This window comes from Corvus cornix, chromosome 3, assembly GCF_000738735.6.
Source record: "Corvus cornix cornix isolate S_Up_H32 chromosome 3, ASM73873v5, whole genome shotgun sequence".
NCBI lineage: Eukaryota > Metazoa > Chordata > Aves > Passeriformes > Corvidae > Corvus > Corvus cornix.
The window spans coordinates 94,428,183-94,441,089 of NC_047056.1; the positions used below are offsets into that span (position 1 = coordinate 94,428,183).

Consider the following 12,907-nt stretch of genomic DNA (forward strand, 5'->3'; position numbering starts at 1 on the left):
GGGCACGGCAGAGATCCAGAATGAAAAAAAGAGAATAAGAAACTAATTTTAAATTAGTTCCTGAGCACAGAATTACTAGTCCCTGGTGATTTCTTTAGGCCTCATGCAACATCAAACATAGCCCAGAAGGCTTCAAACATTTTCATCCTGTTACATCCCTAGGAATATGAGATGTGATGATTTGACTGCACTGCAATGGATAATCTAACAACAGCTTTTCTGTCCCTCATGGCTCCCCGTGATTCTAGCTCATTGCAACTAAAGAAAAAATACAATTTTCTGTATGTTGCTTTCACATAGCATGCTTTCATATAGCATTTTATGTGCTATATGGAATGTCTGAATTATTTTTGTTTGAAACACAGTAGCTAGAAACTGCTATAGGCATTTATTAAGATTAATCAAAATAATTAAAACATGAGTTAAGAAGTAGATGTTTTCCAGAAGTAATTGTCCCCTCTTAATTCTGTCATAGAGAGTAACTAAAACTAGATAAACCCCCAAATTACTTACATGTGCATCATTTAAATTTATCACTCCAATTAGGTTTGTCTATCTAGGACATCAAACCTGTTCTTTATCCCAGACACAACTACTTCTTCATACAAATCTTTTGAAAAATCTTCAGTACTTTGAAACACAATATATAAATTTATCAAGTCATTTGTGCTTTGTACTATTCAGTCAACTTTGTTCAGAGACTGAAGGGCTCGAAGAAACAGTTGAGCTGTGGCTGAATGAATTACTGTGTGGTACCAGAGCAGTGTTATTGCCCATGTGCTAGCTCTTAGCCTGCCAAGAAAAATGTGCTAGCTTAAAATTCAATTAATCTAACATGCTTTTCTAGCATTTGCAAGGGGCTAAAAGTGTGCCTGTGGTCAATGACCACAGCTCAGCTGATTCATAAAAATTCATAAAGCTACAGCATTTTTTTCTCAATCCTTTCAAAAGAAATTTAATATTTTGGTATAATAAAATAGTTTCAGATCTGATTGATCCAATAATGACAGATTAGACTGAAGTTTTAGTCTATATCTTGAAGTCTCTTTTTTTTTACAACAGGTCCTATGTTTGCTCTGGGCAATCACTCTAAAAACATAAAATGCCGCCATCAGAGCTAAAGAGCTAAAAGGAGATAGAAGAAAACATAAGCATAACCCAAAGCAGACAAAGAGATAAAGGAATAGGAACAGAGAAAAATATATGAGAACATAGGAATGATTATTTTTAGATTAATCAGAGCAAAATGGAATCTTCCAATTAACTTCAATGGATAGTCAGACAATACTTAAAGACTGCGGCTGGGGGTGGACCTAGAACAAGACATAAGATGTTATGTCAGAGAACCCAGTAATTCCAAGCCCCTGAAAATCCGTTAAAGCTCTTCTTTTTCAGAGACTACTGTACAGATATGTCAACCTTTAACCTTGGCAGATGGAAGGATTTCTGCATCCCTTCCTATCTCTTTCAACTCCTTCCCTGTTATGCCATGTCCTGTCCTGCATTTTTTTCCTCCTGTTTCCAGTTCTGGACATTCTTGCTCCAAGCAGAGGTTGTTTTGCCTGTGTTTGGGCCCTGGCCACAATTTTTAGGTCATCCAAGCTTTTTTCTTGTGCTAGGCAGTATCAAGGAAAGAAAGATAGGTTCAGGGACCAAGAATAATGTTTGAAATAATGAATTAGAATTGCTATTAATGTTCTAGGTCAGAAGGCTAAAACCCTCTAAGTAATGAAACATAAGAGCTGTGCATTTCCAGAGTTCCTGGAACACTGCTCTTGGCTAAAAAGCGTCAATATAAAGACACTGAAACTTCTCTGACATTTGAAAGAAGGGCATGTCTCCACAAATCTTTTCATGTGTTGCATATTAGAAGCAAGCTTTTAGAGCATGATAATACTCTCTGGAACTACTAAATGATGCCTAATTTTTTTTTCTTACTTTTCTTTCTATTGAGAAATTAGTTTGAATTGCTTTAACCTTATAAGCCCCTCAGTAATCCACTTTCCCATCTGAGAGATCTGTGCTGTTTTCATTGGAGAAGGAGCTGTTCTTCTGCCTAGTGTAACCAGGAAAATGCACTGCTGAAAAGAGATACCTAATCTAGCTTTCAAAAAGAGGTGGTAGACAAAACCAGACTGCTGCATGTTGCTGTTTCACACAGTTGAATCAGTATTGCAATGCATTATGAAGAATATATACTCACAGCTTAACCTATAGCTAATAAAAAAAACGAAATGTTGGAAAAATGGGCATATTAATAAATAAGTAGACATTAAACATGAAAATGGATAATTAAAATGCTTTAGCTGGAAAAATGTCTGTCCAAGGTCTGCACTAAGTAGTGTTAGATGAGCACTGTTTCCTCATTAACTTGTTATAGTATTTTTCTCTGTTCTATTCTAGCCTTGAAAACAAATATTTACTGGAAATGAGAAGAGTGACTGATTGGCCAAATGCATGGAAGAAGTTCTGGAAATGCAAATACCTTATGCTTCTGTTAGGGTCTCATGAGATTTTCAACTTATTTATGTAGCACAACACCTGGTATAAAATTGACATAAAATCACAAAGATTGAGTCACCACCTTACAGTTTTAGAAGATGACTTGTATTTTCTGTGATGTGTGTGCACTTCATGCAGTGTATTGACCTTTCCATGAATTCCTACATACCTGCTCAGGCTGCTTACTTGAAATATTGAACATTGAGTAGCATTCCCTCAAAGATAAGTTATATTGATTCTCGTAGAACTGTTGCAACAAGGTACTTTATGCACCCAGTCTCCCTGCACAGTCAAAGGGGAGAAGCAAGTGGTTCTGAGGAGCTAAAGCCAAACACCAAAATGCCCAAAGCTGTCAAACAGCACATGGGCTGCACGTGGATGCTTAGTTTGTTTCAACACATAAACCTGAAAAACTCCTCTATTCCGAATCCTGGGCACTGTGTGGCAGGCTTGGACGGCTCTGTTCCCACCAGCAGTGTAAACAGAGCTAGAGGACGTGTCCAGCCCATACAGTTAAACTGTTGCCATCATAATTTCATACTATGTAAAAGGACTCTTCCAACTGATACATAAGTACGATTTCAAGAACAACATGAGCCAAAGATTGTTACAAATATGCAGTCTGGATGTGGTTTTATTTTTGACTGAGAAACTGACATGCCTCTTCTGAAGCCTGAACTACATGTCAGAAAAACCACCAGAAGAATACTACCCTTCATGTACATATTTGCCTCTGCTGACTATGGCAAAAACTGTGGCTGACAAGCTCCAATGCAGAAACCTACATCATAAATGCATAAATTTAGGTGATCTGAGGCACATGGATTCTGCTAAACCATGGAAAATGTTTTGACAGCCCAAGCTAATTCAGTGGAACAACATGACAAATAATGACCAAGGGTAAGATGGTTTTTATAATTCCCATGTTAGATTAAAATGGACATTTGAATTCTATTAAAACAGCACCAAAGTCCAGAACATACCAAACTGGAGCAGTCAGAAAACCCAAAGTGAGAAGTAAGGAGCATGTGCTGCAATTTATTCAGTACAGTCAGTTTTGAGCACTGTTATGCAGGTGTCTGTACGTGGAACAAATATTCGATAGCATTGAATCCTATTGTTTAGCCCAACAGTTGTCCATGTCTATCCTCTTTCAAATAAAGATTTGAAAGATTTGACAGTCTAGCATCTCAAGGGATTTATTCCTGAGATAAATAAGCTTGATAAGAATAAAGGGTATATAATAAAAGGAGTGCAGAATAACTGTCAATGAGCAAGAACAGAATCTTGGAGGTGGTGGGGAGGCTGGTGGGGGACACAAAGCACAATATACTGGAAGGAAGAAAAGTACAGAGTTGTGATAACTCTGGGGAAAGCTGTGACCAGGGACAAGCTAAAGCCACATTACAACACCAACTGCCTGGCATGGAGAACAGGGCATGCTAGATGTGAAAATGGAGAAATGTGGAAACATTTTTGAGGAATGAACACATCCCACACCTTCTGGGTGGAAAAATTAGCCCTTGGACTGAATGGAGAGTATGAAAGTCAAAATACTGTGCCTATGCCATGACAAAGGACAGGACAGAAATCCATGAGAGGCAATATGGGATTTGTATAAAACTCCAGGATATGGAGTGGAGCAATGCAGGGAGTCCTCAGGATGGTGCAAAATTAATTTCCATTGGTTTGAAGTGTGTGATGTCTTGGTACCAACTAGTATGCAGCACACAGACCTTCACAGTACTTTTCAAGTTTGAAGTACATTGCCATTATTCATCTTTCAACAGTGCTATGACACATTAAGTCCACAAAATTATTTATGACTAATATTTTTTTCACAGAATCTGTATGATCAGCAAGGTTTTGAAAAAAATTATTATGTATCAGGACTAGACTGACCTAAAATAACTAACATATAAGCTTATTTTCTGGAGAAATACAGCTGTATGGAGTCAACTGGGGCTTCACTATGTGAATATCATTGAACAACTGGTTATAATGCTTCCAAATACACAGCAGAAATGCTAGCCCAACACCATTAAACTTCTTTTGTTCCTTATTGTGCCTGGCTTTATGGACTTTCTTTCCTAAAGGATAAAATTTTGCTACTTGCAGTTATTAGGTCATGAGAAAACCCATTTCTGTCAGGGTCATAATACTGCCACTATTTTCTCAGCAATTAAAGAAAGCCAGAGTAATTGCATGGTACAGTGAAAGGTATACACAGAAATCTATGCACAGCTCTGGAAGTACAAGGGAAATCCTTGTCACATTGATAGCAGTAACAAATCTCCCATTAACTTCATGGGGCCAGGATTAGTTGTAAGCATTTGCTGAGAAAAGTTCTTGGTCATTTTGCCTATGACACCTGTGTTACTTGAGGTAGATTGTCTCTATCAGGGCTGTATTTTGCAGAATGCACAATTTGTGCTGGACTGGAATAAATGTGTTAGAAACCTGCAAGGGTTCTCAGTCAGAAAGTTGACGGCATGGAAGGGTGAAACTGAAATACTGCCTGTGATAGCATAATTGCCAAAATTTAATCCCAAGGATCCAAATCACTTGGACCAACTAGTCAACTGAATGGAACCACCAAATCTCCAGGGTTTCTTTTCTACTAAGAAACACTTATCATTGATTCTTAAATAAAAATCAAACAAAATAAATAATGCTGATATTTATGATCTTCTTCCCTGATTTTTTTCTTAGTGTTTCTGGAATTCTTCTGAATTTGTCCATTTTTTGTGATGATATATCACAGAGGAAATTTTCCACCCCATCCAATGCTAAGGGGACTACAAGAATAAATGCTCATGTATCCAAGCAAAAATATTTATCATATATTCCCTCCAAATTGCCTTTTATTTTTTCTTTAAAACATGGATATATTTCAAAGATTTCACTTATTTTAGAGTGCTCTTCTGGGAAAGAAATAATGTAATAATTAATTATCAAAAGCATTGATTATTGCCACAGAACAATGACTGCTGAATTTAAAATACCAGTCTATTTCAAAATTACCTTTATATTTCTTTTTTTTAAACATTAATTCAGAGTTTAAATTATCAGAACTGAAGAAAATTATTTGATTTTCTCTTTGTTTCAGCATCAGTTCTTTGCAGACTTTTGATTCACCAAAAATTTTAGTTTTAGCCATGGTCTGACGCAAAAGAACTATTTTACTTCTTGGAGTTCATCATTATCTGCTCAGGTGTACACCCTTGGCGCTGTCTCTTGCTGCTTTGCCATTGTATGGTGAACTTTTCTGTTCAGTTCAACCCACTGAGATGGAGGAGGACTCATCCTGATTTTCTTATGGGGTGCAGGAAGAAGTAGCAGCCTGGTGACAAGATCCCTTTTAAACCTGTTGCTATAGTAACAGGCAGACAATCTTCCTCTTTACATAACCTCCAGATTGGGAATTTTTCGAATCAGGGTGCTGTCTCTTTTCTTTCTGGCTGAGCTCTGTTTTGGATCTGTGACAAACACTGCAAACATTAATTGCCTTTCTCCACCATCACCGGCACCCAGATTTTCCATGTGGCAGTGAAGGGCCAAACTGTGACTCCTGTTCCTGGGATGAGGTGGTGGTTTGAGTACCCTCACTGCAGGCAAGTTTGTGACAAGGCATCACACTGTGCTGCTGTCTGTTCTCTTATGAAGAGAAATGACATTATAAAAAGATGGAAAAAACAAGTGAAGTTGCACAATGAAAGGTGACAACTGAACTCAGCAGTGAAAGCTGGGATTGTATTAGCAATCTTTGCTGGTGTTTATCCTGCTGCACTGCTTCTGCCAGTGCAAATTCTCTCGGGAAGACAGTGGCCTATGTGCCCAGCACTGCAACGGAAGACTGCGGTCATTTACCTCCACACTGGAAGCATCTCCACCACCCTGGTTGTGCCAAAATTTGTCTCACTCCTGACAGAACCTAAGCAGGCAATGACGAATGTGGAGGTAGAGCATGGTAACTTTTTTTCTGAGGAAATGGAAAGCACATCATTTAAGCTGCTCATCATAGGAATATATTTAAAAGGCTGCACATTTTATCCTTTTGTAAAGGGACAATCCAGTGAAGACACTCATTGAGGAAGGCACATGTGGCTAAGCAGTCAGTCTCTCATCTCATCTCATCTCATCTCATCTCATCTCATCTCATCTCATCTCATCTCATCTCATCTCATCATCTCATCTGTTGAAGCTGTCACACTATGGGAAGGTAAATGTTGCGTGTCAGGTATGCACCCAGGTGTTACAGAGGTCAGAAGGGCATGAGGGAGAGAAAAATGTCCCTTCTTTGCTAACATCCCACATGTGAAATCATTTAGAACAGAAATATTTGTTTATGAATGCATAAACCCCTTTGTATTCTGTAGTAGAAATGGATGAATAATTCATTACAAATATCCTATTTGATTAATCTTACATCCTTACAAATGTCTCCTCCTGTTTGTGAATTGACCTTGGGCCTAATGGGATTTTTGCAGAGTTATTTGACATTATGAGGTATTTAAATTTTAGAAATAGCTTTTGATCTGCAGATGTTAATAAGCATTTGTTGCCAACAACCTACAATTAAAATGCTGGACAGTTAGCATGTTTTTACATGATGTTCAGGACATATAATATGATTTTCTTCTATGACTGAAAGTAATTTACAGAATAAGTTCTCAAGCATAACTAAAAGGAATTTAAAGTTCAAAATTTATTTTCTGAAAATAATTTTATTTCATTAGCGTTTTCTACAGTCTTGATCATCACATCAATAAGCTTCTACACTACAGTTTCTGGATACAGAAAAATTAAATCTGTGAAGTGGAATTATTTCAAGATATGATGGAATAAGACTAATAAGAAAGGCCATTTTTTGCAGTATCTGTTCATCTAGTCACAATAAGCAAGTAATAGGGTCACACTGAGTCATATCAGGGCACATCATATTTAAAATCTCTTGTAAATTTAAAATACTTGTATATTGTCATGCCAAACCACCTGGCTACATATTTTTATTATATGGCAGAAAGATAGCCATGCGGTTAGAGGATTAACTTGGGAAATCTCCAGTCAAGTTTTCTGTCAGCCATGAATTATTTGTATGGTTCAGGACAAGGCCACGGGCAGGGGTGTCAGTTGCCATGGAGAGGTTTGACCTTACCTCACTGGGTTGCAGTGAACCTTTGTGCATATCTCTTGTAGACTCCCTACTTCTATTCCTCATACGACTAGAATAAAACTTCTGTACCTCTGAGTGTTAATGTCAGAAACCAGGGAAACCTCCAGTTTGTGGCACATCTAAGAATTTAAACCAGAGTGTTACTGTGCCTGCTGATTACTGGGATGAGTGTCACGATAGTGGTTACTCTGTGTGGACAAGCCACGTGTCTGACTGAAGTCCCACCAGCTCCAGTCAGTCTACAGATGTTTAACTATCCCTGGATGCCCTGGGGAAAGGTGCACCAAGGCGTGGATGTGGCACAGAGGAGAGTCAAGAGCTCACTGACAGCCCCATCTCTGTCCTTGAGAAAATTTCCTGTCATGCCTGGTACAGGAAGCTAAAACCCTTGAAAAGTAGGGAGTGTTCAGACACTGACTGCACTGAGTAAGGAGGGATAATACGGTAGAAGGACAGACAGACTGAAAAGTCAGGACTTTTTTTATGTTTTCATTTCAAGAACAGCCATGTGCTTTCTTCCTTCCAACACATAAGGTCATAAAGGCATGATCATGCAATCAACAGTGATTGAATAACCATGAGTTACTGTCTGACACTTGAACTCTACCAATTAATCAAAAGCACAAATGCATCAACTGTGAAATAAGAATACATTTTTGTAACCTGCCCTTAAAGTCCCTTACAGTTTACTTTGTAATTGAGGCATGTTAAGAGCATTATTAGTAACTACAACCTGTTTTACATGTTTCAACCTTTTCCTTAACATCAACCCAATATCCATTCCTGAAGAGAAAGCAGCAATTTAGTTTAGCAAAAAGCCTTTAGTGCAAGTTCTCTTTCCTTGCTTGATATTAGGTGCTGCTAACTATAAAACTTGTGTAAATTAAATGTTTTCCTTACCTATAAAAAGTAATTAAAACGATTTTTCAATAACCTATTTTTCCCTCTTCACTCTGTGCATGCACTATCTATTAAAATATATATTTAAAGAGAAGTTCATCCCATCTTCCCCGTTCACATTTCTTTAACTATTTGAATGCCTTTCAAACATGGCATTTTTCTATTTCTCTTGTTAAGATTGCACTATTTTCTTTTGACACCTGAAGCAAAATGTTGCCTTACCCTTTGCATGCCTAAAGTAAACAAGACTGGGAAATTTTCAGATAGCATAGAAAAGAGTAGTTTAATTAAATGTTTATTTTCTAATACATTATCATTGTTTAGATAATATAAACACCAGCAAGAAGAAAGCTTGGAATTGAAAGAACTCCAGTTTCCATGAGACTTACAGTGAGCTGCTTGAGATCACACATCAGATCTCTTGCTCTCATCACCATGCCCTGCTACCTTCATTTGTTTATTTGGTTAACCAGGTTGCTTATTTGAGATATTTCTAGTGAAAAGAATAGGAATTTTTTTGGTGTGAGTGTGAATGTTGTAACAATAATACTTATCACCCTGAACTCTGGTAACAAATAAATGTTAGTGGAAAAGCTATGAAGTATGGTTCTCACAAACTAACTGTTAATGCATGGATAAGCTTTTTTTGAAGGAATCCATTGCATTTATGCCTGTTTAAACTAATGAGGTCTTTTATAGAATCAATAGTGGGAAAGAGCTGAGATCAGTCCTATCCCTTGATACCTTTTTCCAATTAAGGCAGTGGATCATTTTATTAAAAATATTATTTAATGACTATTCGGCATTTTCACTCTGGTGAGATACTGTGCAAACATTAATTAATCCCCACCAAAACCCCAAACCTCACTAGGAAATACTAAACCCATTTTACAAACAAGGGCCTGGAGCCAGAGATCTTTCAGTACCACAGAGATCATAACTTGAAGCTCCTCAGGACAATGGGAGTCTAGAATAATGAATGGTCCTGCAGTTAGAGCTTCCTCAAAGAACATCATCCTGACTCTATCTTGACTAGGGGCAATTATTTTACTTCTCAAGGAAAGCCCTTTCTGTGTTTTCTTCAGGGATGAAGGTCTCTAGCAGTCTGTCAAATCGAGACTGTTTATACAAAACAATTACATAGTCATTGGGTTATGTATATACAGAAAAGAAGTGAGCCCATTTCCATAGTCCAGTAATTAGAGTATCCACCCAGAATCACATTTCTCTCCAACGAATATTTACCTTTACACATGTGCAACAGCAAGAAGAAGTGAAGACTGAGAAAGATCTAATAGTTTGCAGCTTTTTCACTTATGTTATATATATACAGTTAATTGATTTGAACACCAATCTTCAAGTGACATAACACAACCCTGGGGCAAAGACAGAAAGACAGATACATCCTATCCATCTGTAGAGGTGTAGCACATTAGCACAGCTGTAACTACAGAGCTTGTCTACACAGAACTTATCTAACTATCCCACAACTTTTATAAAAGTCTTCCCAATTTCAGTGATTCTCTCTAGGGGAGAAGCAGACATCATATGTTTTTACATTAGTGATAGTACCCAGTCCACTTCTTTTGATGACCTCCTGTTTGGTAGTTAGGTCCTCTGAGAAGGACAGGATTTTCTTCCGAAAATATTAAAGCCATCCACCTCTTCCCATGTATTATCTAGAAACCTTTGGTATTTACTTTCAGAGGACTCTAATAAGGACACATGACCTAGGAGCAAGGACAGATTTTTCCTTGCTTTTGGCCTATCTTTTTTCAGTCATTTGGCCATAAATAGTTGCAATTTTTGAAAGCAGCTTAATTCCTTTGTAGTCTAGTTGTGATTTGTTGTTGTTATTTCTGTTGTTTTACTTTTCTGTTTCTCGTTTCTGACTAATCCCCCATCTTCTTCCCAGTTAGGGTTCTGGATGATTGGTCAGTTAGAATATATCTTTGTGTTAATCTTTGATTACCAATTTCATAAGAGGGTCCTTGCTCCTAAAGATACTTGACATTTAATATTATTGACTTATATACCATTTATTGTGGCTCCAGAAATCCTGCAGATCTTTCTCAAAAAAATGGGAAGGAGAACAATTTTGACATACTTCTAAAGCATGACTTATCTCACTCTTCATTAACCTTCTAAAGTAGACCAAACCTGCTATGTCCTAGAAAAGTCTAACACTCTTCATTGACTCTAGAAGAAGTCCAGAGATCTACAGTTTAGACATCTACATCTGAAATACTTTCCAACTCTCAGATGAGATGAATTCTAACGTTACCAGGGCATCTGAACTCCTTCCTGTGTGCTGTGAAATGGGACAGCAGGATGAAAAACTCCAAATGTCCAAAAAGGCTGAGATACTTGCTCATTTCATGGCTCCTCCATAGGATCCACTTGTGAAATTCCTAGGAAGCCTCATGTTTAACCATATCTTCCCTTTTACACCACTTCGATTACGGCAGAAACTGCCTGAGGCTTCTTCAGTCTGTTCCTTAACACATTCTTCTGTCCAGTCTTTGGAAGGAATCCTGTAGCTTTTTTCACTTGTTTTGGAATATTAAGTGAATAAACAAGTCCAGTACAGATATTTTCACATTGAACATTTATGAAACTCCCTGACTTGAGTGCAACTGAGTGGCAACACTACTTGTTTTAGAAAATCCTCTTCTAAGAGATTGTCTAAACATAAGGACACAACATGTCTGAATTCATGCTCCTTGTTCAAACTGCTTGAGTAGTTTTCCTTAACATAGCAACTGTGATTTATCTTCCTAGCAGTGTGCAATAATACAGTCAGGGAAAGAGTTCATAATATTCTTGTCAACTAAAACAATATCCTAAAATAAAAAAATAAACTGTTGCAATATATTAACATGAGCATATTCACAAAAAGAGAAAAATTACTTTACACTGACTTCTGAAATGTAAGTAAGCTCATGTTGAATAAAGTCAGCTTTAAGTAGCAAACACATAGAAACCACTTCCCATATTGCTTTTCTAAAAATAACCACATAAAGTAATTGCATGTAAATCAAAATTTTGTTGGATTTCACATAAACCAGTGACAATGTGAGTATGAAATTCCAGGAACAGAAACTCATGTTTTCACAATCTAAATGTAAAAAACTGAAGCCAGTGGGGCATTTTAGTTCTAGCTTTGTAAAACAGAAGTATCAAGATTTCACTCATGGGCTTTAAGAGTTTGTGATTTCTTCTTGCTTCTGTTATTTTTTCAAATTGAGAAGGTAACATTCAAAACTGTGTGCATTTAGGCTGTTCTCTAAGGGGTAAGAAAAAGAGAAAATGACAAAAGAAGGAAGGTTGGCAAATTCCTTGAACACCTTCTTTTGAATTCTCAGTTGCCTGACTGTTACCCAAATCCGATGTTTTTTACTTTGTATTCTCTAACCTTATAGAGCAGGTGAAAAATACCCAGAAGGATTGGACTGAGAGTTTTTTGGCCACTGTCACTGACACCACGTGGTGCCGTGCCTGCTGCAGGCTCCGTGGCAGGGGGGAGGCTGTGCCCCAGAGCAGCCTCCTGCGCCCAGCCCCGCGGCTGCGCCCAGCCTTGGGGTGCACGAGCAGTACCAGGTATCTGAGAGATGGGATCTGTACCTAGCTCCTCCTCTGGCGTCCCTGGAAAACTGAAGCCCGACTTGAGCAGATCGCCACCCTCTTCTTCTGAAAAGACAGAAACAAAGTAGCTATTTAATAACGCTGATATTTTTCTATATCCAGACATAACTCTCCACTAGTTTTCAAATCCACTCAGTGATACCTATTACCATTCAGGACCTCTGTTAATGTGAAGCTGCTGAGCTGCTATTATCTGCAGTATCTATCCCTTTGACAGTTTCTCAAGTGTTCTTCTATTAGCAACAGGATTAATTGTTTTTATTATTTTAATTTTGCTAGACATTTTCAAATAATTAGTGTCATAATATTCATAAATGCCATTTTTGTAACTTCTTTTACATTGTTCTTTCCAACTTAGTGATGTTGAATTGTATTGCGTTTTTGCCTTCATGTAATTATTCCAGAAGAATCCTTATTGTTGGTCCCCCAGATGCACATCTAGCACTTCCCACACATTATTCTTAGGCCACTTTTATTACCTTTTATTCACAAACATTTCTATTCTGCCATTATGAACTATGATAATGCTGTGATGATGACTTTTTCTTATCAATAACATTTACTTTTGTGCTAGAGATAACTTGTGTAATTATGAAAAAGTATTTAAACTTGGGTGGTATGTATATGCTGCATGAATGCAGAAACCACCTGAATGGCTTGAGTGCAGCTCTGAGCTACCCTGCT

At 37.6% G+C, this 12,907-nt stretch overlaps 1 protein-coding gene across 11 annotated transcripts in view; it reads right to left on the minus strand.

Annotated features, from left to right (window-relative positions):
* DLGAP2 (DLG associated protein 2) overlaps positions 1 to 12,907 on the minus strand; it is a 459,270-nt gene that overhangs the window by 93,330 nt on the left and 353,033 nt on the right. For 7 of the 11 annotated variants that reach the window (XM_039568661.1, XM_039568657.1, XM_039568656.1 and 4 more), the window contains one exon: positions 12,203 to 12,268. The exons of the other annotated variants lie outside the window; for them this stretch is intronic. In XM_039568661.1, the coding sequence (XP_039424595.1) occupies positions 12,203 to 12,268 (66 nt within the window). The remainder of the gene's footprint in view (positions 1 to 12,202; positions 12,269 to 12,907) is intronic. 11 annotated transcript variants of the gene reach the window in all.